A 27,983-nucleotide genomic window follows, 5' to 3' on the forward strand; every position below is an offset into this window, starting at 1 on the left:
GTCATTGTATGGGCTCTGGATAATGCCAGATGACCTTTGCCAGCTATGGCATCCATTTACCCTCAGGGCAGGCCCTGCCCCTCCTGTGAAACCCAGCAAGGTGTGTCCTCACCACCCTCCCTGAAGATAAGCTGGAGCCAGGTTAGGCTGTGTTCACTCTCAGGGGCTCACTCAAAGGAGTAAGAAGCAAAGCACAGCACTGCCAGGTAGGAGGGTAAGAGGATGGGCCAGGAGGACCTGGCACATCGATGCAGACACCTGCTGACTCTGGCTGCCAGTCTTCTCCTCACCTATGGGCCAGGTAAGAAGTACTGAACTGGATAGACTCTGGGAGGAAAGGAGCAAAAACTAGGGTGCTCTGGCGTTTGTAAGTCTTTCCATGGTGTTGTCACTAGCAGCAGGAATAACAACTGTTGATTGAGGCGTTCACCTCATAGACTCAGGGACTTCAGTTCCATCTCTCATGGAACAAAGCTGAAGGACAAGTCAGAATGGACACAAGTGAGGTTATTGATTAAGCAGAAAGACAATAGGAACTCAAGGAGAGTCAGGTGCCGTCATATTGTCAGCAATAACTGTCGGTGTATTAAAGCAGCTTCAGGGTTACTTGATTTGTAATTAAGTTGAGGTCCAAGGGAAAGTAGGTATTGGTATACTCCTTTTTCTTATCTACAGAATTTTGTTTGCAACATAGAGCCTGTCTTAGATATGTTGCAGTTGGAAGAGAGATAGATATTTAAAAAGGAGAATCCTTATTTATATGCAGTATGAAGGAGATTGGACTTGAGGCATAGTTCATGAGCTTTTTTAAAAAAAATCTCTCTCTGTCCCTCTGTCTCTCTCTCTGTGTCTCTGTCTGTCAGTCTGTCTGTCTCTCTCTCTGTGTGTGTGTATGTGTGTATGTGTGTGTGTGTGTGTGTGTGTGTGTGTGTGTGTGTGTATGTTCATGTGTCACAGAGCACATATGAAGGTCAAAATGGATAACCTCAGGTATCAGTTCCTTATCTTCCACCTTGCTAGAGACTGAGTTTTTTGTTCAGCTCTGCACATGACAAGCTAGTTAGTCCATGACCTTCCAGCAACTCAGTTGTCTCCATAGGCATGCACTGCAGTGTCTGGCTTATTGGGCCCTAGGTATCAGGCTTCTATTGCAAGTGCTTTACCCAATGAGCCACCTCCATGGCTTCCTGTTAAGTATTTAAACTATTTTCTCTTCTTTTTTTATTTAAATTAAAACAATCTTATTTTACATACCAATTCAAGTTCCTTCTCCCTCCCATCCTCCTGTTTGCCCCACCATCTTCCCATCCTACACTAGCCACTCCTCAGGGAGGGTGAGGCTTCCCATGGGGGATCATCAAAGTCTGTCACATCATTTAGGGCAGGGCCTAGGCCCTTCCCCATGTATCTAGGCTGAGAGAGTATCCCTCCATAGGGAATGGAAGCCAAAGTCCATTCATGCACTAGGGATAAATACTGGCAGGGCCCCAGAGACCGCGCAAGCCTTCTAACTAACACCCAAGTTCACGGGGCCTGGCTCGGTCCTATACTGGTTCCTCAGTTGTCAGTCTGGAGTTCATAAACTCCCACTTGCTCAGGTCAGCTGCTTCTGTGAGTTTGCCACAGAAACTCACAATCCCTCATTAACTATTTTCAGCAACCATGTTTGTGCTTTGTAGAAATAGGTGTACAGTTCCTTTGGCAGGTGGTCTGGTCAATTATGTAGGAAACTCCTTGGTGTTCATGGTGTGAGTGAGAGAGAAATCGGAACCAGGGGAGTGAGTGGCAGTGGGGTGTCCTTCCCTTCCTGGTGTCCCTTTTGTTTTGTTTTGCCTTGTTTTAGGTTTTGGGGTTTTTAGGTTTCTGTTGTTGTTGTTGATTTTTTTTTTTTAAGCTGGGCTTTCTGCCTCAGAGGCAGCCAGAACCAGGACATGCTCTTTGCTCTCAGTTTTGAGTAAAGACTCCCTTCAAAGCCAAGGCTGAACTTTCTGAACTGAGTTGACTGAGTTCCAAAGCTCTTGTTTTGTTCAGGAAATAAACCCTGGGATTTGAGTGCAGCTGACTACGTACCTTTTGCTTATCATTCACAGCCTTGGTCTCTGATAATTTCAGAGAATTCTGGGCTTCTAGGACATAAGAGAAATTCTCAGGGTGGATGTGGAACAAACTCAGTAATCATTGCTCCCACAGGATTCCACGATCTATGTGATGGGCAAGACAAATGATTGCCCATCTTGGAGGCACAGTGCTTGGGTGGCGTTGAAGCACAAAAGGTGGGGAAGAATGGCTCCAAGGGTCAGTAGCACAGAGTTTTCAAAGCAGGGAACTGGTGGGGAATGTCATAGCTGTGGGTCTTGGGAGGAGAAGGCATTCCTGGCACAGGAGACTGTAAGCAGCTAGCACCAAGCATATTTGTATAGGGTTGTGAAAGCTCAGACTAGAGTTGTGTGATGTGAAGATGCACAGGGGCAAGAGTAGAAACAGAAAGGCATTCCAAGAACCTCCCTCATGGGTCCAAAGGATGAACTTTTCTGGTCTGCAGGTCACTTACACAAGTCTTCTTGAGCTATCCTGCCCTGACTGTAGGAAAGGGCTCTAAGTCTTTAAGCACTGTGGAGTATCAGGAAACACACACATACACACACACACACACACACACACACCTGCAGAAAGAAGAGCCAGCATCCTGCAGTCTTCAACCTGGAACCACCCAAACTGATCCTGTTCTACTCTGACTTTGTGAGCAGGAAATGTTGACTTTCCCACCAAACACTGTTGTTCAAGGGATAGCCCTCCGTGCACCTGGGCTCTTAAATATCTATTCATATATTCTTTGCTTGGTACAAAGACACCTCCAAGCCTCTGAAGGGGTGAAGTCAGGAAGCTTTCAGCATATTTCAAAATCCAAAGGTGGTCTTGACTCTTCCTCCTCCCTTGCTCTTTCCTCCCTCAACCCCAACTTGGCTAATATTGAATCGTTTAAGACCTAGCAGTCAGAGGACTCTGAAAGAGCTTTGTAGCTGGATATCTTTGTGTGGTCATTAATCATATAGAACAGGTTTTTACAACTGTTCCCAAGTTGGTACAAACATAGGTTGTTTAACTGCTTTTGTCACCAAGGCTCATTCAGGGTTTGATTATGAGAGCTGTTGATCAGGGCAGCCCCATTTCTGTGTCAGTGAAGAGCCATGGCCTGGGTTATAGGTAGATGGCCTCTTCACCAACCTCCTCAGGCCCTCCCAAAAAGTCTCCTGGAATCAGTCCAGACTCCCTTCAGGACTTTTGATGTGAAACACTGAAAATGAATCTCTTGTTCTCTGAGCAGTAAATCTGCCAGGCAGAGTGAGAAGTCTGTCCCCTCTATATACAGACATGATAAAATTTAACATCATCTGGGCACAGTAAGTTAACCAAAACAAAGAGAAAATTGCAATATACTGAGTTTGTCCAGTATTGTAGCCAAAAAGGTCTGTCTGAGGTACAGACAAGAAGCAGAATGCTAATCAACACTCTAATTACTGGAGTCTGACTTCTCCCTTTGTTAATCATGGTCTGAAAAGATCCCTCGTAGATAAGGAAGTGTTATCAGCAGATATTGGTGTTCAATGTGTGCCTGCTAGAATTTCCAGATTCTTGTGATGTGGAATGAGAATTGTATAGTGTCTTAGTGATTTGCCATGACAAAGATGATGCGATCAAGGTAACTTATAAAAGGAAACATTTAATTTGAAGTTCCAATGCGTTAGACTGCAAGACCATCATGCTGAGGAGTATGGCAGCAGGCAGACACGACACTGGAGGAATAACTGGGAGCTTAAAACCCGAGACATAACCATGAGGGAGAGAGCAAGGGAACTGGGATGGCATGGGCCTTTGAAGCTCACCCCAGTGACATGCCTCTACCAACACGGCCATACATCTTACCATTTCCCAAGTAGTTCCACCAGCTGGGGACCAAGCACTAAAGTCTATAAGCCTATGGGGGCTATTCTCATCCACACCACCACAGATAAGGAGATATGTGAGTAGTAACAGAAGCAGAAACAGGTTATTAAGACAGAATACCCAGGCTGGGAAAATGGACCCATGCAAGAATGCTGTAGCATAAACAAGATAACTTGATTTCAGATCCTCTGCACTCATGTTAAAGCAACAGCAAAAATAGGTATGAATCCACCTGTAACTCCAGTGCAGTGGAACATGGAGGAAGGAGACCCACTGGGGCATGCTGGCTGCAAGCATAGTTTTCTGAAAGACCCTATCTCAATGGAATAAGACAGTCAGTGATAAAGAAAGATATTCAACATCCTTTTCTGGCCTGTGCAAAGCCCTCATGCAAACATGTGTACATGCATCACATTCACACAGAGAAAGAGAAAGAAATCAAGGAAAGAAGGAAGGAAGGAGGGAACAGAAAGAGAGAAATGGAGAGGAGGAGGGAGAGAGGGGAAAAGGGAGGAAGGGAGGGAGGGAAACAAGACTTCCAAGAGAGGAAGTGGACCAGAGTTGAGAAAAAGGTCAAAAGCTCAGTAGCGAATGCTGTACCACCGACTGGGATTTTATATACCAATGTCCAAACAAGCTCTGTTACATGTTGGTAATGGAAGTAACAGTTGAAGTGGTCTAGTATACCTCCACCTACAGGTTTCTTATGGACCTTACTTATGACACACACTTTATGCTAAGGAGACATAGCTGTGCCTAGACCAGCCAAGCATTATTCCATGTTGTTTCTACTATTAAAAGGGTGGATCTGTGTCCCAAGGAACCTGAAATACATAGATTCTCAAATCCCAGAACAAATAATTAGACTAGGGACATAGAAATTAAGAATAATTAAGAAAGGTAAAGCACTCCTAAGCACTGGGGTGGACTAGTGAGTTGAGGAAAAGGCATGTACTCAAGAGTACTGGGCAGTGAGGCACATACCCTTTATAGATCATTTACAAAACATCTGCCCTGTATATCATGAGCTTTGGGGAACATGCTCTGCTTGTTAATAGCAGCCCAGGTAGAAAAGCACTTCTAGCCTTTCTGGCAACTGGCTTCCTGCATATATTAACCTTTTTCTTTATGATATATATCGCATGTTTAAAAACACTTCTTCCTTTTTCTTTATGATATACGACTCACATTTAAAAGTACTTATTCATTTTTGTGTTTATTTCTTGAGGGATTCATGTCTTGGTGCATGTGTGTATAGATCAAAGGGCAAATTTGGGAGTCATTTCTCTCTATCTTGTTGAGATGGTGTCTCTCTCATTTCTTTCTGCTTCCCTATATTGTCTATAGGCTTGCTAGCCTAGGAGCTTCCATATGAGTCTCCTGTCTTCACCTCTCATCTCTCCTAAGATTGTATATTATACCTGGAAAACAAAACAAAACAAAAACCTAATATCCCTGAATTGGGTATGCTAGCAAAGGGAAACTTTACAAATCATGATGGTAAGAAGCAAATTATACTCAATAATGAAATCGATGACTACCTTATATGCCATCCTAGAGCTTTCATCTAGTAGCTGATGGAAGCAGAAGCAAATACCCACAGCTAGACACTGGGCTGAACTCCTGGAATCCAGTTGCAGAAAGGGAGAAGTAATGAGCAAAGGGGTCAAGATCAGGCTGGAGAAACCCACAGAAACAGCTGACCAGAACAAGGGGGAGCTCATAGACTCCAGACTGATGGCTGGGAAACCAGCATAGGCATAGGACTGACCCAGACCCCCTGAATGTGGGTGTAGTTAGGAGGACTGGGCAGTCTATGGGGTCTCTGATAGTGGATCAGTATTTATCCCTAGTATACAAATGGACTTTGTGAACCCATCCCACATAGAGGGATACTCTCTCAGCCTAGACACATGGGGGAGGGCCTGGGCCCTGCTCCAAATGATATGACAGACTTTGAAGACTCCTCATGGAGGGCTTCACCCTCCCTGGGGAGCAGAAACAGGATGGGATGGGGGTTGGGAGGGCGAGAGGGGAGGAGGAGAGGGTGAGGGAACTGGGATTGACATGTAAAACAAGCTTGTTTCAAATTTAAATAAAAATATTATCACAAAAAGAAGTAAAATATACAATATTAAGGGGTCAATATGAAGGAAAAATGGAGAATCACGGGTACAGGACTGCAGTGTGGAGAAGAGAAGTGACTTTTTCAATAGAGTAGTGTTATAGAGAAGTAAGATATTGTCTTAATCAACTACAATAATTTATCTCGTCTTAGTTAAGCTTTGTAGCAGCATCTTGCCTTGCCAGTGAACTTATAGTGGTGGCTACACCCTTTGGGCATGGTTTCAGGTGCAAATGTGACCCTTTATAAGGTATAGGAGGGTCTGGCCCATGCTCTTTTGGGTTGTGGAGAGGGCAAAGGCTGCATCTTCTGAAGCAGGAAGAACGTGGCAATTATTTACTCCAATTTGTGTAAGTGCTTCCCTAATAAATATCTATTTATCATTTATCTCGGGTCTGGTGGGCTCATTCAAACCCTGCCTTCATTTTTTGGCAGGTGTTTGTCTAATCATGTCTGCTTTAATCTTGGGGAAACTGACATTCAGTGAAGTGAGTTGAGTCAGAACCAGGAAGAAATTCTGAGTTTTGGGACCTGCATTCCTTTCTGTTTTCAGTGCATTTTTGAGTGTGTAAATAGGTATGTATGAACATGCAATAGGGAGTATACTATGTGTGTATTTGAGTGCATGAATGTTTGATATATGTGTGGGTATCAGTGCATGTGAGACTGTGTATATGCATGTATGACAAAATTTGTGTGCTTAAGTGAAAGTGTGTACGCAAGTTTCTGCCTACATATCCCTGTCTGAGGGTTAGTATCTGTACACGTAAGTATTGACCATTTTTGCATTTGTATCTGCATGAATATTGTTAAGATGAAGATCTGAGCCTGTGTTGAAGTGCCCAGGTTCTTATGGTCCATGGCGAAGACTTGGGCCCCAACACATAATGAGAAGCAGTGGTAGTGACAGTATGTTAAGAAAGGAAAATAAGCCCAGAATCGAAGTGGGTCAGTCAGTTGAGAAAACTGACTCCAGGTCATGACTCTCATAGTCATTGAAAGGACATTTACACAGCAGCTGTCTCACTCATGTTTGTATATCCTGGACTTTACTTGAGCATGCTCCATTTGTTGTATGAAGGCCAGGTGGAGAAGGGCTTTCAGATTTTCTCTGCCAATTGGCATCTTTTATTTCTTGCTTTATCTTATAGTTTTCTTCATTCTCTCTTTCTTCCTCCACAGCAGTGTGGGTGCACATATGTAATGAGGTCATTTCTCTTCCTGAAAGTTCCCAGTTTTTCATTCCTAGTAGAATACCTTCACTTTACTCATGTCGGTAGTCACCCTTAAATCTCTCCTTCCAGGGCAGGGAGCCACACAAGGAACCACTTTTACCTAGATCTCCAAGAAACCAGCTTCTTTGTGAATTGAGGATGAGATAGCAAGATAGAAGGCTGGTCAGAAACAGGTAGTTCTACCTATTGTCTTCAGGAGGCAAGATCAGTTAGCATTTTCAAGACTCCCTGAGCCCCTCCTCATCCTTGTCTGGAGGCTGCCCAGACTTGTCTGACCTTGTCTTTCTGTGGCTCTGGACTTTCCCACTGTGAAGAGACAAACCCTCTGATGCAGCTGAAGGGTGGGGTGGATGAAGCTTGCTGTTGGGTCTTAGCCCTCCTATTCTTTCTTTCTATCCTCACCATTTCACCTGCTTGCATCTATCTGTTCCTGAGATCTGTTCTGGATTTTTGTCTTTTATGTTTGCTATTCTAGCACCCTATCCCACTCCTAAAACACACTAATTCTCACAGTTATAAACTTTCCTCGGAATCTACAAGGAAATAGGTGAAGAATACTTTGGGACACCAACGTCCCAGGATGGTAAAGTCACTTTTATTAAATGCTGTAGCATTAGCATGGTCTACCCACAGTCTCTTATATATTTTAAATTTTATCTAGACTACTTATAATATCTATTGCAATTCATCTGTATTTGTAAGTCCTTAGTCATTACAAGGTGTTGTTTAGGGTCTAATAAGGACAAAAGTCTGTACAGCTTCAGTAAAAATACACTTCTTTTTCTAAATATTTCATCCTATAGTGGGTTGAGTTCAAAGGGGTGAGGAGAGATATATGTGATAAAGTCATAGATACAGAGAGAAAGAAATGTTCCCATGATTTTTCTCATATGCAGTTTTTAATTTAAATATAAATATATCAGTGCACATGCATGAGTGTGTCCTGGTGAGTATAGTGTATATGCAAATATATTCATATATAAGAGTAGTTCCAGCATATATAGATATAATGTCTACTGTATGCTTAATATAATATATATAATACATATATATTATGAAAAAGTAGGGAAGAGTGAGAGTGGAAAAAAGAGAGGGAAATGTGGGGTGAATAGGAGCAAAGGACAATTATATACTTGTTTGCAACAAAAGCATTTTTAAGATTAAAAAAAAACTTCAAAGACAAAGACACAAATGACTTTTGAAGTCATTTGTATTTTGCTTCTGGCTCTCCTTCCTACATCTCTGATCCACTCCTAACCATGGATTTTCCTTTCCAAATTATAAAACCAAACAAAACAGCTCTACTGTATGGTAGGCACTAACTAAAGGGAGTCAGGATGATGATAACAGACATTGATGTGGGTGGTTAAGAATGCTAGATGCTCTTTCAGAGGAATCAAGTTTGGTTTCCAGTGTCCACATCAAGCAGTTCAGGAGTTCTAGTAACTCCAGTTTGAAAGGAAATCAACACCCTCTCCTGGCCTCACACTGATATGCACACATACCCATAATTAGCTATAAAATTAAATCTTTCATAAAAGACAGTAAACAGGAAAAATACTCTTCAATATACACTTCTAGAACATAGCATTTCTAATGCTATGTATGCAACCTACATACATTTTTTTCTGATCATTTATATTCAGCTACATATAAAACTTAAAGCAATATAGAATGTTGTTAGACTATATTAAATCTTAATAAAAAATAACTTCTTACTTCCATTTTGGTGAAAAGTCACCATCAGTTATGACAATTACCCCAACGTGGGCAGCTGGTGCCTGATACAGCGGCACTTTAAATTTCAGCAAAATAGCTCTAAGATTCTCAGAGATAGAGTTTCTGCCTCAGGATACCATGTAATGATCTCTCAGTGATAACATCATACTGGGAATAGGCAAAGAGATGTAGGAGATGGCTAGCAGAGAATGAGTTGTGATGACAAATTCAATAAAGTGCAACAGCTTGTAAAGACTTAAACTTAGTAAGAAATGTACTGAATGCTGTGACAAACTTTGTCTATATGCATGGTATAATTGGAAGAATTTTTAAATTGTGCATAGACAGGCTATATATACCATGAGTCTCCATATCCTTGGGCTCTCCATCATTGGATTCAATCAACAATGTGCAGAAAGTATTTAGGAAAAAATGCATCTATTGTAAATGAGTATGGAGGATATTTCTCTCATTATTACTGCCTAGTCAACACAGTATAACAATTATTTATACTGCATTTACATTTTATGTTCTATAAATAATATAGAAAGCAAAGGGTACAGAAGGTGTGGGTTCTCTCTCTCCTCTGTGTGTGTGTGCGTGTGTGTGTGTGTGTGTGTGTGTGTGTGTGTGTAATGTCTAAAGAGGCTGGGAGATTGGGTTAGGTTCCCTGGAATTGGAGTTACAGGAAGTTGTGAGCCACCTAAAGTTGGTGGCAGGAATTCTATTCAGGTCCCCTGCAAGAGCAGTAAGCCTCCCTAACCACTGACCTACCTATTATCTACCCAGTCCCCAAACTCCTACATTCTATACAAAGAACTTTAGGGTTTGTGGATGCTGATATCTGTAGGAGACCCTGGAATATGATAATTTAATATGTGTATATACACATGTTTACATAATCATGAATCACATATTTAATGTCTCTGCCATCAAGCCTATATATCATTTTAAAGTGGCATGGGCATTTAAAATTACTCTTATCAATTTTAAAATATAAAAGGCATTATTAACTATAGTCACTATGTTGTACAGTGAGTCTATTTTTGTTGTGTGAGAAGGGATTTTGAGAGCTTGTTTGAAGGTTCTAGTAGGGGAGCGCAGCTACTCGTATACCCTTGACGGAAGACTGATCCTCCTCAATTCTGGGAAGGTCGTCCTCTTCGACTGAGCGCACAGCTTCGGGAGGGACGCACATGGAGTGAGGGAGGAAGGGGACACCCGCCTAGCCAGCCAGATCAGCCGAATCAACCCTGGCGATCAATGGGGTGACAGATGTCACAGCCAGATCGCCCTCATATCCGTGAGAAGGGTATATATATATATTCAATGCCCTGATAGTCACTCTGTAGCCCAGATTGTCTTCAGATTCAGGGAAGTCATCCTGCTTTAGCTTTCTGAGTGCTGGGATTACATGTGTGAATCACTGTCTTAATTACTTTTCTATTGCTTTGATTTGAAACCATGGCCAAGGCAACTTATAAGAATGTATTTCAGAAGGTTAGAGTCCATGATGGTGGAATAACCCATGGCAGCAGAAATACCTGAGAGCTTCCATCTTAATCTGCAAGTAGGAGGCAGAGAGAGGTATACTGGAAATGGCATTAATTTTTGGAAACATCAAAGCTAGCTCCATTGACACATCCCCTCAATAACAGCATAACTCCTAGTCCTTCCCAATGGTTTCACTGATTAAGGGCTAAATATCCAAACTTGTACCTATTAATGCCATTTTCATTCAAACCATCACATTCCCTCCCCTCTGTAGTCCCCATAGACTAATGGGCATATCATAATGTAACTTGCATTTAATCTAACTTCAAAAGTCCCATAGTCTTTCACAATCTCAGCACAGTTTAAAATTCCAAAGTCTAAATTCTCTTCTAATATTCAAGGAAATTTCTTAATTGTGACCTCCTGTAAAACCAGAAGGCAAATTACATACTTCCACTATACAATGACATAGAGCATACATATTACCATGACAAAATAATGTGGCTTGCCAAATATCTTGGGGACTTCCACCATCCTGTAACGTGTACTGTTTTTCTGCCTGCCGCCGCTGGTCTTGTCCTGCTGCCGCACCAGCCCCAAATAATGCACAGAGACTCTGTATTTGATACAATGCTGTTGGCCCTGTTACTTGTTTCTTATCGGCTAGCTCTGCCTTAATTATTAACCCATTTCTGATGATCTATGTATTTCTCTTACCGGGGAGCCGGCGGCATACTGCTTTCTCCAGACTCTCCATCTTGACTCCTCCTTACTACTTCCTATTTCCTCCTTGTCTCCTAGTCCCTCCTATCTTCCTCTCCTATTGGCCAACAGTGCTTTATTATTAACCAGTATGAGAAACATATACAGAATGACATCTCCCATCATCTCCTCTTTTCTGTCTAAATAAAAAGAAGGGTTTTAACCTTAGCATAGCAAAATATATAACACAACAGTTATCAAATAAGAATCACAGTTAACAATATTTAGTCCATTAACATTTATCAAGATTAAAGGAAACTATTCTATCATCTATCCTATATTTGTGAATCTAAAGTCCTATATGTAACTTATCTGTAAGCCTAACTAAGGAAAACTATAACCATAACTATCTGTCTTCAACTCCTTCAAAGACCACAGAAGGATAATATATAAACTCTAGAAATGACAGAGACAACTCACTGCCTGGTCACCCGAAGTTCTTTTGTAATCTTCCATCTTCAGCCCATAGGCCATAGTGTGTCTGGCAGACTCTTCAGCAATGCAGGGGGCTTTAAACTGTCTTCTTGTATTGGCAGTTTATCAGTCACTTTTCTCTGTGTCCTGCATACTGTCTCGCAGACTCTTCCATGAAGCAGGAACTCTGTAGCAATGTCCATCTTGAATCAGCAGTCACTTTTCTGTGGGTCCTGCATGTCCAGTTTATACAGCATAAACTCAAACAGTCCAGACAAGAGCTGTATCTTGTCCAAATGGCTAGTCTTGCCATACTGGAAGCAAACTCCATAACGCGTTTCTTCCATGTCCATCTTCCTTTCTGACCCAGGTGGCGTTGCCAGGAGCAATTATGTCTCACTGTCAAGAAAAACCCTAAAACATTTTAAATGCCATATTCTGTAGGTCTTTGAAAGGTTTGAAGAATGCCTATCTATCTCAAATACATCTCTGTGTATTTTGAAAAACCTAACTAATCTCTAAGCTTTGACTATCATAGGTAATTATCTATAATCGGTACTATATTGTACATTACATTTCTAACTGAGCTCAATAAACACGATACCTAAACAAGAGGAGAAATATACATATCACAAAATTGACATTAAATTGTATCAATAAATGAAAATCCATTCCAAAACAAAGTAATCATATCAATACCATACCATCCAACCCAGGCTTCACTTCCACAGCTTCATGCAATAGTCTCTCAGGACTTCCATGCTAAGACTTCCTTGCCACATGCCTACCTAGCCTCAGCAGCTGTCCTTAACCATAGAAGAAGATTCTATAACCCTGTTGCTCATTTACCTTCATGACTATAAAGCAGAACCATATGGACAGCATGGCCAGGTTCAGCTGCCTGTTTGGGATGGAGCTTGTCCTCATTAAATCACATTTGCAGAGGAGTTCCTTTCTTGTTGCATAGGAGCACAAAATTCCACAGGCCTTTCCTTTTTACAAGGTGGAAGCCTAGCTGAGTGGGATCTTGTCCTCAGGGCATCTCTCCCTCTATTCCATTTTGGAACAGGTCTTTCTTTAATCTTCTTATCTCTTACATACAAGCATAGGCTTCAGCATTCCGTTTCCTGGAATTGTTTTTCTTTTCAAATTATACACATTTTTTGCCCCATTTTTCTTTTTCATGGTAACTATGATTACTAATAAGCACAAATTGGATAACCATTGGGCTGTCTTGAAGTTTTTGCCTCCTAGGAAATTAATTTAATATCTTTTAATTTAACCCCAGACAGAAAGAAACCACATTACTTGCTAAGGTAACACAAGAATTGTCTCTAGCCCATTTGCTAATATCGTTTTAACTTCCATAGTCTCCATAGTCTACTTTGTTCTCAGCCAGTACTGTCTTCCAAGCTCCAACTAGATGGCCTATTAAGCACTGCTTATAACATTCTTCTGCTTTCTTAGTTCAAAGTCTCGACGTCTTATACCTCTAAGAGACAGTGTGGTCAGGCAGCAATAGCCCACTCACTCCCTTGGACCAGTTTCTGTCTTCATTACTTTCATATTAATCTGATAATATACCAAAGAAAGTTATAACAGAATGTGTTTAATTTGGCCTTACAGTTTCAGAGGATTAAAGTCCATGTTGATGGAGCAAGGGCATGGTAGCAAGAAGAGCTGAAAACTTATATTTTGATCTACAAATAGCAGGCAGAGAGAAAGGTACACTGGGAACTGAGCAAGTCCTTTGAAACCTCAAACGCTGCCACTAGTGATACACATCTTCCAACAAGGTCATAGCTCCTAATTACTGGCAAACAGTTCCATGAACTGCGACCAAGTATTCAAACATATATTGGAGTCATTCTTATTCAAAGCACCATACACAGAATGCCCAGTTTTGTGCAGTAGCTCTCCTAAAATTTTCCCTCAACTAAGTAAAATGTGCCCAAATGAGAAAGCTTTTCAAAGATAATTTATTTTTGCTTCATTTAACACACTCTGACATATTATATATTCCATTACATCCCCTTAGGTTTATATTCATTTAATTTTATGTATGAGTGTTTTGTTTGCAAGCATGTTTATATGCATGCACACCATGTGAATACCTGTCAGAGGTCAGAGAAAGGTATTGCATCCCCTGGGACTGGAATGCACATGTCTATGAGCTACCATGTGGGTTCTAGGAACCAAATCCAGGTCTTCTGCAAGAGCCAAAAGTGCTCTTAGCCATTTAACCATCTCTTTCATGCCCCTACCCCATTCTTATTTTATTGATGGTGCTTGTAATCCACTGAGTTGTTTGTTTACTTTCTTATTTCCACTGAGAGAGCTCAAGTGTTCTAGCCTGGGCCAATATCATTACAGTAGGTGTTTCTCAGCTCCAGTTTAGGGAGATGTAGAGCAGTATAGAGAATGTTATGAGAGCTTGGAGAATGGAGAGGGTTTGACCAGTTAGTATAGTGAGCTAGAATACCTCAACTTTTTCATAGCTATGTCTTCCAACAGAAATGCTAGCTTGTAGTACAGGAAATAATACCTCAGGAATATGTGGGCAATATAGTCATGTATTATGTGTGTGCATGTGGTGCACACAAATGTGTGTTACAGATGCATACCCCCTGCAGGCCCAAAAATTGACCATGGGAAGATGTTTCATTACATTCCTATGAGACAGGGTCTCTTACTGAAACCTGAGCTAAGCTGGTGGCCAACAACCTTCAGTGAACCTGCTTGCTCCCCAATCTGTGTAGCTCTAGGGTTACAGATGTAGGCATGCCCTCACCTGCCTTTTTACATGGTCGCTGGAATCCAAATAGGTCCTCACGTTTTTGTAATAACTGCTTGTACCTATTGAGATATACATATAGAGCTCCAGCTCTAGGAATCAAACTCAGGTTATCAGATGTGGCAGCAGGTACCTTTATCTGTTGAGCCATGTCTCCAGCCCCTCTACTCCCCCTTCTCCTTCAGCTTCTTCTTTCTTGAATGACATATTGAGTCTAATTAATGTTGGCTATATTTGTAAGGCTGCAGGGCCAATCATCCATTGAGACATGGGAAATCTACCAGGAGCCACACATCTGGAGAGAACTGACTGTCTCCTGTCCATTCACATGCAACTGTCAATAACTCTTCAGCTCTCCCACCCATGCTGGAATGTTAATTGAGTTGGTCTTGTTCAGGTTTTGATAGGCCATTAGAAAAGCCATGGGTTCATGAGAACAACATTCCTGTTATGCTCAGAAGACATTATTTTATAGATCTGTTTCTTATAGACTTTCCACTTCCTTTTCTAGGAGGCTCCATGAGCATTAGAGAGAGGGAGTATTATTCAGAACTGAACATTCCATAGTCATTTATTCCCTGCAATTAGAGCTAATCTGACAGTTATAAGACTTTAGGTTTTATTTATAAGCTATATTTCATGTAATTTCACCTGAGAAATAATACAATTTACACTATGATTTTTAATAATGTTTATATAGACATGAATACTAAATGAGAAATATTTTATCCTAGAACAACATAAATATAGTCCAGGATTCAATTTATCCCACTAGATGAATGCAAAAAGATATTATTAATGCAAATGTTAATCAATTTGTGATTTTCATCACCTTATAGGTATGTAAGAATGTATGTAAGACTGTCCCTGAGGGTATTATTAGGTCACCCTTTTATAATTATCTATTATTTATCAAGAGCTTACTGTGTCAAATAAATTCAAACCAACCTTGCCTTCTTATGTAGCATCAACATTACAAGAACCACATAGTTCTACTGGATTTATGGCTTCAGTGGTCAGAACAACACCGGGGACAAGTACAAGAATGTTGGACACACGCACAGCAGTGACCACTTCTACTTTATATTGGAGAAGTAGCATTCCTTCCAAGTTGGCCACTCTAAAAGTCACAAGAAAGTCACAGAAAGCAGTGAACAGCATGGAGTCCACCAGTTCTGCTCCCCATATATCATTTGAATCAGTTGTACCTAAAACCACATTGTCCACCTTGATCCCTGAAGCCACAGGGAAGAGCACTGTTTCTGTCTCAGTGAATACATCTAATTCTACAAGGATTGACACACATAATGGGGCTGAATTAAATAGCACTGCATTGTCAGACACATCCACAACTGTTACTATGATGGAAACGAACATGCCTGAAGTGATTTCAACCACAGAACATACTCCAAGCTCCACTAAAATATTCTTTATTGATTCTGTTCTTGTATCCAGGACAGAAACTACTAACAACACATCCTATTCAAGCCCTCATCAGCCAATCAAGCCAGAAGAAACATCCAGTGAAATGTCCACTGGGTCACCAAACTCTATCACCAGCACAGAGATTACCACTAATCAGTCAGGACATGATATAACCTCAAACATGCTCTTCTCCCAAGGCACACCAGAAAATTTCTCAGTTCCCGGAATGCTCTCCAGTGTCTCTCAGAGTTATCCATTATTAGAGAAATCCACTTTTCTCAGCACAAGTTATAATGCTCCATCTAAGACAAAACCCTCAGCACTGGAACATTCCTGGGGAACTACAGTCAGAACAAGCTCTTCATCACCTGTTAATTCCACATCAAAAAGGCATAGTCACTCTTTTGCAGGTTCTATGAACTCACCCCTAGTAGTGACATCAAATGTGGTGACTTCTGAAAGCACATCAACCACTGCTTCAAACAGAGAGACCCAGCACACTGGAACACAGACATTTCTACTTTCAGAATCTATAGGCCATTCTACCAGTTCTCTATCCCCATCATGGACTCATTCAACTTGGAAGGGATCCAGGTCTGCGAAGTCATCAACACCTATACCTGAAGCACCCTCACATTCTCCAGTTCCTGCCAGTGCAGACAAATACAGCACCAATTCTCCTGTTTCTATCACCTCTGTCTTCACAGTTTCTAAGAACCTAATCCCTACCAAATTATTTACAACCTCAGGGTCAGTGACTCTTTCCATACCAAGCTCCAACACTGAACTCTCCAAAATCTCACAGACAACCTCTGTTTCTTCACCCACACCAGTGAAGAACATAGAAGATAGGACTTACACATCCCATGCCCAACACAACATCATGCCTACATCAGTCTCACCTGAAAAGGAATCTTTCACAACCAATTTGTCCACCATGGAACATACCAGACATTCACCTTCACAGCCAATCTCATCTGAAAGTGCAGAGATTGAGACAGGCACAGCTTCCTCCCAGAGAACAGCATGGGCAGATTTCAGTACATCTAAAGACATAAATTCAACCACAAAACACAGTACAAGCCAAAGTGAACTGCCCACTAGCCCTTCTCTTTTTCAGTTTAGGACAGGAATCCTGTCTGCTGACCACACATTGCTGTCAGTCCCTCATCAGTCAACATCAGAAGATACTTCCATTGGAATCTCCACCAGTCTCCCTACCTCCACCATCAGTACAGAAACCAAGGAGATGACAAGCAGATCCACGGGACATTCTCCAGTTACATCAGACATTTTGACTTACCCAGACACATCCTTGGTCAAAGACATCCACTCCAGTGAAATGCATACATTTCCACATTCAGAATCCGTAGTTCCTATCAACAGTCCTGCTTCAGCCTCATGGACACTTACTCCTGAGAAAGGATCCATATCTACAGATTCCACAACAATACCAGAGTTGCTTTCACTGACCCCTGATGCTTCCTTGACAGAGAGACACAGTATTCGCCCTCCTGTTTCTGTTGCTTCTGTTTTCACAGTTACCAAGTATCTGTTTCCAACAGCTTCTCACACAAGTGCAGATCCTGTGACAGCGTACATTCCAAGCTGGAGCAGCATCTCTCAGCCAAGGTCCAAAATTGCGCATTATTCCCAAACCTCACAAAAGAGTAAGTTTTCCTCAGTTACACCAGGGCCAAAAATGGAAGCCAGCAGTTCTGGATCCCAATTCAAATATACGAATACACCTACTTCAGTGTCATCTGAAAATAAAGCTTTCACCACTACCCTTCCTACCGCCCACATATCCACTCTTTCACCTACACAATCAACACTATTTGATAATGAAAAGATTGGGACACAGTCATTTACCCTCTTGACCACACAGACACAAGCTAATATACCTGAGAAGGTGTACTCAAGCACAGATTTCATTAGTAGCCATTCTGAAATGCCTTATAGTTCCTCCCTTCCTGTATCCAGAACAGTATCCATGTCTCTTGATAATACAACACTTCCAACACTTCAGCAGTTTACATCAGAAGATACATCCAGTGGAATTGTCACCAAACTCTATGGATCCAACATCACAGAATCAGAAGAATTATCTACCAGCAAGATTGGGGATTCTAAAGTAACATCAAACATGGTCCTCTCCCTGGAAGCATCACCTATGTCTTCAGTGTCTGACAATATCACTAGTTTCATTCCAACTTCCCTAGTCACAGAGACATCCACATTTCTAAGCCAAAGTTATGAAGTTCCATCAATTGCACCTTTTCCAGACCTGAAAGGAAGCCAACCTGCCAATTCTCCAGGATATCATGATGGTCCTACTTTAACCTCCCCTATTAATTCCACAGCAGAACACAGCACCCCATCTCCTAGTTCTGTGATCTCTGCCTTCACCTCTTCTTCTAGGGAGGCAATCACAACTTGGTTGGAAATACATAATTTGTCTACTTCATTTCCAAATTGGAGCAGTAGTATGCCTTCAAGCCAAGAGACTTCACAGGTCACCGAATTCTCACAGACAAGCTCTGATTCCTCTCTTAAAGCAAAAACAGTTATGGAAGCCAGAAGTTCCATACCCCAATCCAAGTCCTCTATCACACCTACATCAGTTTCCTCTAAAACTGCATTTTCTACCACATTTCAGCATCCTTTGGTAGATACTACAGTTTCTGTTTCACAGGTAACATTTTCTGATGCCTCTGGAGTAATGGATCGCACAGCTTCCATGAGCCAATCACTTCCACAAACTACCATTCTTGAAGAGACCACCACCGCCACAACACACAATACTGACTTTTCTCAGTTGCCCCCAAGCATGACTACTGGAATCTCCATTTCAGAGTCCATGGCAACTGAAAGAATCTCCACCAAAAGCCCTCTTTATGTCTCAGCATCAGAAGACATCATGCCTGGAAGCAGTCCCAGACATATTACCTTTCCTAGCACAAAAGAAGAGTTACCTGTCATCTTTGAAGCAGGTAATTCTGGGTCTTTATTATATTAAACCCTGTCCAGGGACACTGCAACCTCTACTTCTATGACACAATTTTCTTCACTGGAGCCTCAAACATCTCCATAATTAGCACTGATATCTGAACCTAGTGGTCCTGAGGAACAGTCACATGAAAGTTCTTTACTCAAAGAAAAACACAGCTCTTCAGATTCAACACCAACTATGATTGAGAAAAACATACCTTCACCAGTCACTCCTACACCACAAGCACAAAATGTCTCTTCCCTTGCTTTTGTGGCTGCACTTGTAACTGCTGTTCAAAGACAAAAATCTAGTTTCTGGGAGTACCCCAATCCAAGGCCTAGATAACACAGGGCTTTCAACTCTAAGTCCTTCATACAACATAAGAAACATAAAAAAAGGTCACATATTCTCAAAAAGTCCAGAAAGCAGAGTAGAAACCAATAGTCCCAGAGTGCATCCCCAAGGTACTCTCCTAGATAATTCAGTCCTATCAAGACTAACAACTGTAATTATGACCTCACAAAACAATGAGGATGGGATGCACCATTTTCCACACCAATATTCTTATCTAAAACTGCACACAGAGAAACTCAGAAAGATTTCCCCCTAACTTCAGTAAAACAAGAATTCACCATGCCTGAAAATACTAACTTGATGACAAAACCTAGTTCTGATCTTTTCACAGTGCCTACTAGGATTTCCACCGGTCTTTCAAGAACAGAAGCTAACTCAACTGATAGACTATCTGTTTCAAGTTCAACGCTCCTCACTAAGACAACAGACATCTCCACAGGAAATAGTTCTAGTATCTATACACTTTCCATCCCAAATATTGACATGAAAAAAGTAATTAATGCTACAGAATCATCCAAAATCACCACTGTCTGGAACACCTCAGGTACTATTGCTGATACCCAGGCCCTTTCTACTGTAACTAAGACAGTTCTCCAAGTACACTCCATGACTCTTCCCAACAGTTCTGAGTCACTGTCATGGACAGACTTCCCATCCCATGAAGCACCCTCCTCTGTGAATTCTGCAGAAATATATCAGACAACATCACATTTCCCTGCTACTTCCACATCAGAAGGACAAAGTCTCTCCTCTACTGCTTCGATGGCCTCCACATTCTCTTCTAAGGAAACAACTGCAAAGGACACAAACTTAGCTTCTCTTACAACTTTATTTCCAAGCTGGAAAAGCAGTGAGTTAGCCATTTCAAAGGATACAAGAACCTCACAAACATCTTACATGTTCACCAGAAGTGAAGTAACTAGTGAGGATATAAGCACTTCTGGACCCCAGTTTCAAAACACTGTATCATTGGATGCTGTTTCACATGATGGGACTGCCTCATCTTTGTTGACATCACCAACAAAGACTTCACTTTCTTCTGCTTATTCTCTATCACCACAGAGTTCAAACTCTATTTCTTTACCTGAGATGTCATTTCTCACCTCTGAATTCTCTAAGACAACAGACACATTGGGTAGAAGCTTGGATACTGGAACAAGTTTGCCTCCAAATTTGAGCAGCACCTCACTTGAAATATTTGGCTTACCTGAAGTTAATACTGATACAGAAAAATTTCATTCTTCCTCAAAATTTGAAGTAACAAGCATGAAGACCATCAGTACAGGACATGAGCTAAGTTCCACTGTACCAACACCCCCTGAGTCATCCAGGGATACCTATACAGTGGGTACTTCTTACATTTTGGTGTCTTCTATGTCCACATCATTGCCTGCCTATTTAGAGACTACAAGGTCTGATACTGAGCAAGTTTCCCATTTGACTACTGGATTGAGAGACATTAGCATATCCCTACAAACAAACATACCTTCAGCTCCTTTGTCCACTCCTGTGCCAAAGTCTGAGACTGCTGTCACTTCTGCTATGAGCATATCAACTCCATATCAGACTCCATCTTCAAAGTTTACTGAAATTCCATTAGAAACAGTCACCATCGTACATCCTTATTTGTCTACTATAGAATCTACTGTGGCAACATCCTTCTCAGAATCCAATTTTTCTATGCCTTCATCAGAAAGTACTCATGTTCCTAGAACTAATATACTACCTACAGATGAGACCACTCTTATTGAAACAACAACCCTTTCTCCAACAGAAGAAATGCCTCCATTTGCCATAACCAGCACTGCAAAAGGCAACTCAGCTATGAATTTGAGCAGTCCTCATTCTGTAACACAGTCAAGCCATGTTGATGTTTTGGTTTCAACCACTACAGAAAAACTTCCTTCTTCAACTTCTACACCAGTGCTCTTTTCTGCATCCACTAGCACTGACTTTACATCCATCCCAGCTCTCCATGGGATTCCTCTTTCAGGTAATTTACAAACAGAAGATATTGTTATAATGAGTGGCAGCACTCAAGATTCCATGATTATGTTTGGATCTTGAAGCCTAGAACTAATCCCATCAAGACATTATTATCACCTTTCTTCAGAAACATAATGACTGAGAGTTCTGATTTGGGAAGGAGGCAGTGTTTTCAGCCTCCTACACATTCACTGAGGTTGTCCCTACATCCAGAGACTGGGGAAGATAATAGACAATAGCCCTTTCCTAAGAGTAGAACGAAAAGTTAGGAGTTCATTATTGCATTATATTGATTTATGTTTACTATAGTTAGAATTTTTTTTTTCTGAGCCATTTCTTCTTTTTGTTTTGAGATGGGTTTTAGCTATGTAGCCTATGCTGGTCTCAAAGTCACATTCTTTTTTTTTAATTTATTTTTAATTTTACATGTGGATCTCAGTTCCCTCTCTCTCCCTTCCTCCCTCCCCCTTACCCTCTCTGCCTCCTCACATGCACTCTAACCACCTTCCCCTCCCATCCCCCACCCCAATTCCACATGTAGGGCAAAGCTATCCAGGTGGGGTCATTTGTATCTGTCATGTCATTTGAAATAGTGACTAGGACTTCTCTCCTGTCTCTAGGTTAAGGCAGTATCCCTCCATGGGGGATGTGTTCGCAAGGTCCTTTTGTGCACCAGGAATACATCCTGGTCCCACTGTCTGAGGTTCCTTAGACTGTTCAGTCCTTCTTCCTTCCTGAGTCAGTCCCATGCTGGCTTCCCAGCTATCAGTCGGGGGCCCGTTAGCTCCTTCTTGTTCAGGTCAGCTGACTTTATGTGTTTCTGCAACCTGGTCTTGACCTCTCCATCTGCATCTGGGTTCTACTTCGACTCAGTGTTTAGGTATGGGTGTTTGCTTCTGTTTCCAACAGGCATTAGATGAGGGCTCCATGGATAAGTTAGTTGTTGATCTCATTATTGGGGAAGGGAATTTATCGTAGCCTTTCCATGGTTGCTCAAATTGTTAGTTGGCGGCAGTCTTGTAGTTCTCTAGACCTTTCTTTAGGTTCAGTTTTCTCTTCAAACTAATAATGGCTTCCTCTTTTATGTTCATTCTCTCTCTCTCTCTCTCTCTCTCTCTCTCTCTCTCTCTCTCTCTCTCTCTCTCTCTCTCCTGTCTTCTATTCCTATCCTGACTCAATCTTCCTAGTCACATCAAATCATAAAAATTAGTAAGTGTTATGCTCATACATGCTGAAACAATGCTCTCATCATCCCACTTCCTACTATGAACTCTTCTCACTTTATTTTCTACCTTCTAAATTCCTTTGTAGTCAGTTTTCTGCCTTTACAGCTTTTACATGTTTGTTTACACATAACATAAAGTCTATCATATTTATTTTTCTGTTTGCCTAATATTGTTAAACACGATTATATCTAGTTCCTAGAACTTACATCTGAGTAAAACTCTGTTGTATATACTGTAGATTTTTAAATTCATCTAACTATTTAAAAGCATGAATCTTGTTTTGTGCATTACTGAACATGGGACTTAGGACCTCACACATGTGAGGCAAGTGTAATACAGATAATCTATATCCTCTACCCTCATCCTAGAAATTTCTTTAGATAACAGTGGTTGAACTACTAACACCAATCACATCTATTAATAGAGGTTGGCACAGGCCAAATATAGAAAATAAGACAGTCTATGAGTAATTTCTACAATGTAATAGATATAATAGTCTATAATATAATAAATGTTTTAGTGTGATTGTTAATGATATTTAATAGTGATGATAATAACAATTAGGCATATATGGCAATTATTTCTATGTATACATTGTTTCATATATGCTTTGTATCTTTATTGTAATATTAATTTGTGGGTAATGAAGTTGAGATACATGGAAGATATAATTTTCTCACTATCAAGCTCATAAGTGACAGAAGTAAGCTAATAACTTAGTCATATGTGCTTGGTTCATGCCTGTCACTCTAGCATGGGAGAAAGACAAGGCAAAAAGATCCTGTCTTCAAAAAGAACTGGAGTTAGTGAGACCCTATCTGAAAAATCAAAGTGTACGGGTATACTTTAGTGCTAGAAAACCTCAACTAGCATGTATAATGCCACAGGTTTGAATCCAAGGATTTCCCCCCAACAAAAAATAAGTCTAACTAAACAGGAGTAGGGATTTATGTTCTTAGTCATTAATTTAAGTAGGGGAAGTTAAAAAGCTAGCAGAAAGTACAAGAGATTCTGGCATTACAGTAGTCATGTAAAGACAAGATTTTAGAGAGAAATTGTTAGCTTTGTCAAATAATGCAGAAAGGCTAAGCTGCCATGAAGTGAAGCATAGAGGACTCGACTTCAGCCAAAGTTAAATGGAGATAAAAGGGAGAGATATTGATTTGGTTTGTTTTGGGAAGTTATTCCATATGGATTGACACATATGCTTTATTCCTAAACAGCATATGCAGTCCATATATATATATATATATATATATATATATATATATATATATATATATATATTGTGGCATATGGAGGCCCTGGATAGTCTAGAACTAACTCTGTAAATTATGCTGAGCTTGAATTTGAAACAGTCCTGCCCTAGACTCCAATATAGCAGAGATTATAGGCATTATAGTACTAGACCTGACTCAACAGAGATTTTCTACCTTTGAGTTCAACATGCTACTAGAATTAGAACAATGTCAGAAAGAAGGCAAATCATGTGATCATGAAAACAGAAAGCACCTGATGATGTGGGATGGACCCAGAAAGCACTGAATACACTAGAAGACACCTTAAGGATGCTATCAGTGTAAGAGAACTAAATTTGTTATCAGATTTCATTTGTGACACAATTCTAAAAATGACCCTCAGCAACACTACTAGATTCATTAGGCAATCTCCAGAGGAAGTGTGTTTGAGTCCCTACATAGATTCATTTTCTCTATACATTATCTTTATATATCACCAGTGGGCTTCAGACTCAAAGTGTTTGGATTTCTGGTCTTGTAGTTGCAGTTCATCCATACTCTGAAGAGAAATAAAGTCAAATAAAAAGATAAGGAAACATTTAAGTAAAGATTGAAGAAAAAGAGGGCAGAGAGAAAGTAAGAAGTGGGACATTATTTATTTGGTAGTGTGCTGCTTAATATGCACAAGGCTCTTGGTTCCACTCCAACATTGGATAAAGTAGGCATGGTGGTATACACCCATATTCCAAGAGCTTGGAGACAGGCTATGGCTCAAGGTCATTGTAATAGATTCTAGAAAAAAAATGAAATGTGCTCAATGAAATGATCTATTAAGGCTGTACAGTCTTTCTGGAAGAGATACTTACCTATTTTCTACCTTGCCCTTTCCTTCAGAAACAGAAGATGGCATTCAGTCCCACACAGAGACACCTGATGGAACTACCCGTGGAAACACAACAAGCCTAGGAAAGGCCCCTCTGGCTTCTATATCACTTGCTAGCCCTAAAGGTAAGTCCCACTGTGCTTATTCCCTAGAAAGTATAAATAATAACCTTTGCCTTATTTCCTGTTCCAGAGCACCAAATCTCTTAATTTCCTCTACGAGAATACTATATGGTTTTCATTGATCCTTGTCTGAGCATGATGTTTGTCTAATGGTTACTGCATAGAAGACAATGTATAACAGTATTCTCATCATATGCTGAGAAAGAAAGATTTACTCTGGATCTCAAACTTTATTTTCTCCCCTCACTCTGTCTCTAAAGCCTTTCTATATAACTCAAGCTGGCTTTAGACTGACAATTTTACTGACATGGCCTCCTAAATGCTAAGATTTCAAATATATGAAATCTGTGATATAAATTGAGAATGCAAAGAAAGACATCAAATCAACAAAATCACTGTAATGCAACTTTGTGTGTGGGGAGTGCTGGTGGTAAGCCACAGCAGTTTGTATTTGCTAGGCAAGCACACTATTGCTGAAACCTGCCCACAGCTTCTCACTAGCAGATTTTAAGTCAAGAACTATACTTCCGAACAACATGTCCAGGTTTCTCACTGGAAGATTCTAGGTAGGGACTGTACCCCAGAACCATTCCCCCAACTCCTCACTGGGGGATTTTAGGCATGTCTGAAGCCTGAAAGCATAAGAGCTCACCAGTTCCTTGGAACTGGAGTTATGGATGTTTATAAGCCAGTAAGTGGATACTTTGAACCAAAAAAATGGGCTTTTGCATGAGCAGAAAGTGTTCTTAACTGTGGAGCCATATTTACTGTTCCATGTTTTTAGTTTCTTAAGGAACCTCTATACATTTTTTAAGTGGATGGACTCAATAGCCTACTTTACCACCAAGAGTGTATAATGTTCATTTTTTTCAACAGTTATAAGTGTTTTTTATACTTTGTATGGAAATGTCATTTTTACTAAGATAGAAGTAAGTCTTGGTGTAACTTTGCATTTCTATAATGGCTAAGAATGTTGAGCATTTTCACCTATAGACTTAGTGGAAGCCCAGGTTTTAGTGAGCTACTTTTGAGATCTAGGTTTATAGTAAAGTTACCACCAAGTCAGAACTGTTAATTCATCTTGTGGCCAAAGCATCTTAAGTGGCTTTCCTAAGAAACAGTCTTTAAATCTAAGATGTTGAAGCTCATAGGCTATCCCAAGTTGAGAGAGGTCCCAGATTGCACTTGGCCAAGAAGACAAAGAAGAAAAGGAAAAGAATTCAATTCAAGGTACCTTAGTGTGCAGATTCCAGTCTGGGTCACAGTATTTACAGGTGTTCTCTACCATACTCAGATTATGCAGTTCTAGGGATTGAACACTTTAAATGCTAGGTAAATATTCTACCCAGTGAACTCCATGCCCAGTCAATGTACACTGAAATGTACACATAAAACAGTACTGTGAAATGTTCATTATCTTCCAAATTGGAAAAAAAAATTATGTAATCAAACAGTGCTAGTAAACCTGGGTTTGAACAAAGCCAAACAAGTTCTACAGCCACATCTCTAGAAATACAAACAAATGAACTAACAAATCAACACAGGACTATCACATTATGGAATCCAAACTTTCAAACAAATGCCACTTGTCACCTCTCTCAAATCAAAGGAGATGAATTTTTATGTACCACTGTTTCATGTCTTCATTTATTCATTTATTCACTCATACTTTAAGTTGAACACCTACCACTCATCAAGCAGTCAGACAGTAATTGTTAACAGGCAGAATTTCTGACAATGAGAAATTTCAGTTCAGACATTGTGGTAGGCAAATATGGAGCAAATGAAATATAATTGTCAGTGAAGGTGGATATAAGCTTGCAGATGACCAGAATTGATGGGGTTTGATGAGGGATCAGTAGATCAGGAGGAGGGAAGAGTGTAACCTTAAGTAGTACAGAAAATAGAAGGAACAAGGTTTGGATAATTATGATCACAAATTTATGGAGGAGTTGTAGCTCAAAGGATATAGGAGGGCAAAAGTTGTGGCTCAGTTGGTACAGTACTTGCCTAGAATTCACAAAGCCTTGAGGTTTTTTTTGTTTTTTGTTTTTTTTTTTAACTTGGCACCATATAAAGTAAATGAGGTGATGCTGCATATCTATAATCTCAGTACTTAGGAACCAGTTGGATAAAAAGTTTAAGGACACCTTAGCTATGTAGTGAGCTTAATGTTGGCCTGGTAAATAGGAAACCCTATCTTTCTGTCTCTGTTATCTGTCTGTCTGTGTTCCTGTCTCCTTCTTGCTCTCTGTCTGTCTCTCTGTATCTCTATGTCTTTGTGTTTCTCTCTCTCTCTCTCTCTCTCTCTCTCTCTCTCTCTCACACACACACACACACACACACACACACACACACACACACACACACACCAGAAAATAAAAAAAAAGCATCTGTGGGGAAAAAGGATGAGCAATACAGCAAAATTCACAGTACCTTTTTCCCTGGCCAGATAGTGCATCCCATCCCAGGAAAGCAGCAATGTCATAAATAGATCTTTCCCTTTTATTATCATGTAGGGGAAAATATGAATTGCCTATCTAAAATGTGTAAACATTTTTACAAGTTGTGTTGCATGTCTAAACTTACAGAGCCATCCACAGAAGCAGCAGCAAAGGAGGATACCACCACCACAGCTCTGAAGTTTACTCCCAGTGCCACTTCAACTACCAAAATCTCTACTACAACTTCAAAACCCTTGATTCACCTCAAGACAGCAGAGAAAACAGGCAACATAAATGCAACAGAGATGATTATCACAGCCTCAGATGCTTCCCACACTTTCCTAGGCATAGCAGCATTATTTTCCACAGGCTCTGGAGAAAATGCCAGCCTGGTCCTCAGTACAAGACCATCTTTTTACAGTACAGAATCAGAGAGCACAGCTTCATGGAGCTCCAGTCTTAGGACAGAGACCAGCCCAGATGTTTATCCTTTACACATCTCGTCTGGTGAGTCTGAATCAGTCTCATTGGTCACCCATCCTTTAGAGATTACTTCAGCTGTTGCCAATATAAACCAGAATGGTTTTCAAGATGAATCGGATTCCATAGTGTCCACAGCCACCACTCCCAGAGAAGAAGCCAGTTCAGACATTCCAGCAGCAGCAGTTTCTCCTCTTATACCAAATTTGGTGACCTCACTGATTACCAGGCCTAAAGAAAGCACCATTTTGTTTACTCCGACTCTTACTGATTTCCTGAGTGAACCAAAGACAACAGGCTCTGGGGTCACCCATTCTGGGGCAGAAGTGAGTTATTCTGTTCCCA

The 27,983-nt window shown here is 40.6% G+C and overlaps 1 protein-coding gene across 1 annotated transcript in view; it reads left to right on the forward strand.

Moving 5' to 3' along the window:
* The first annotated feature begins 222 nt into the window (after window positions 1-222).
* Window positions 223-27,983, forward strand: part of LOC127233096 (mucin-16-like) — a 138,815-nt gene continuing 111,054 nt past the window's right edge. The window contains 7 exon segments of the mRNA XM_051199507.1: window positions 223-301; window positions 15,454-18,516; window positions 18,757-19,198; window positions 19,200-19,434; window positions 19,437-21,252; window positions 24,604-24,717; window positions 27,306-27,848. Of these exon segments, the coding sequence (XP_051055464.1) occupies window positions 223-301; window positions 15,454-18,516; window positions 18,757-19,198; window positions 19,200-19,434; window positions 19,437-21,252; window positions 24,604-24,717; window positions 27,306-27,848 (6,292 nt within the window).

The sequence above is a fragment of the Phodopus roborovskii genome, unplaced genomic scaffold, assembly GCF_943737965.1.
Source record: "Phodopus roborovskii unplaced genomic scaffold, PHOROB, whole genome shotgun sequence".
Taxonomy (NCBI): domain Eukaryota; kingdom Metazoa; phylum Chordata; class Mammalia; order Rodentia; family Cricetidae; genus Phodopus; species Phodopus roborovskii.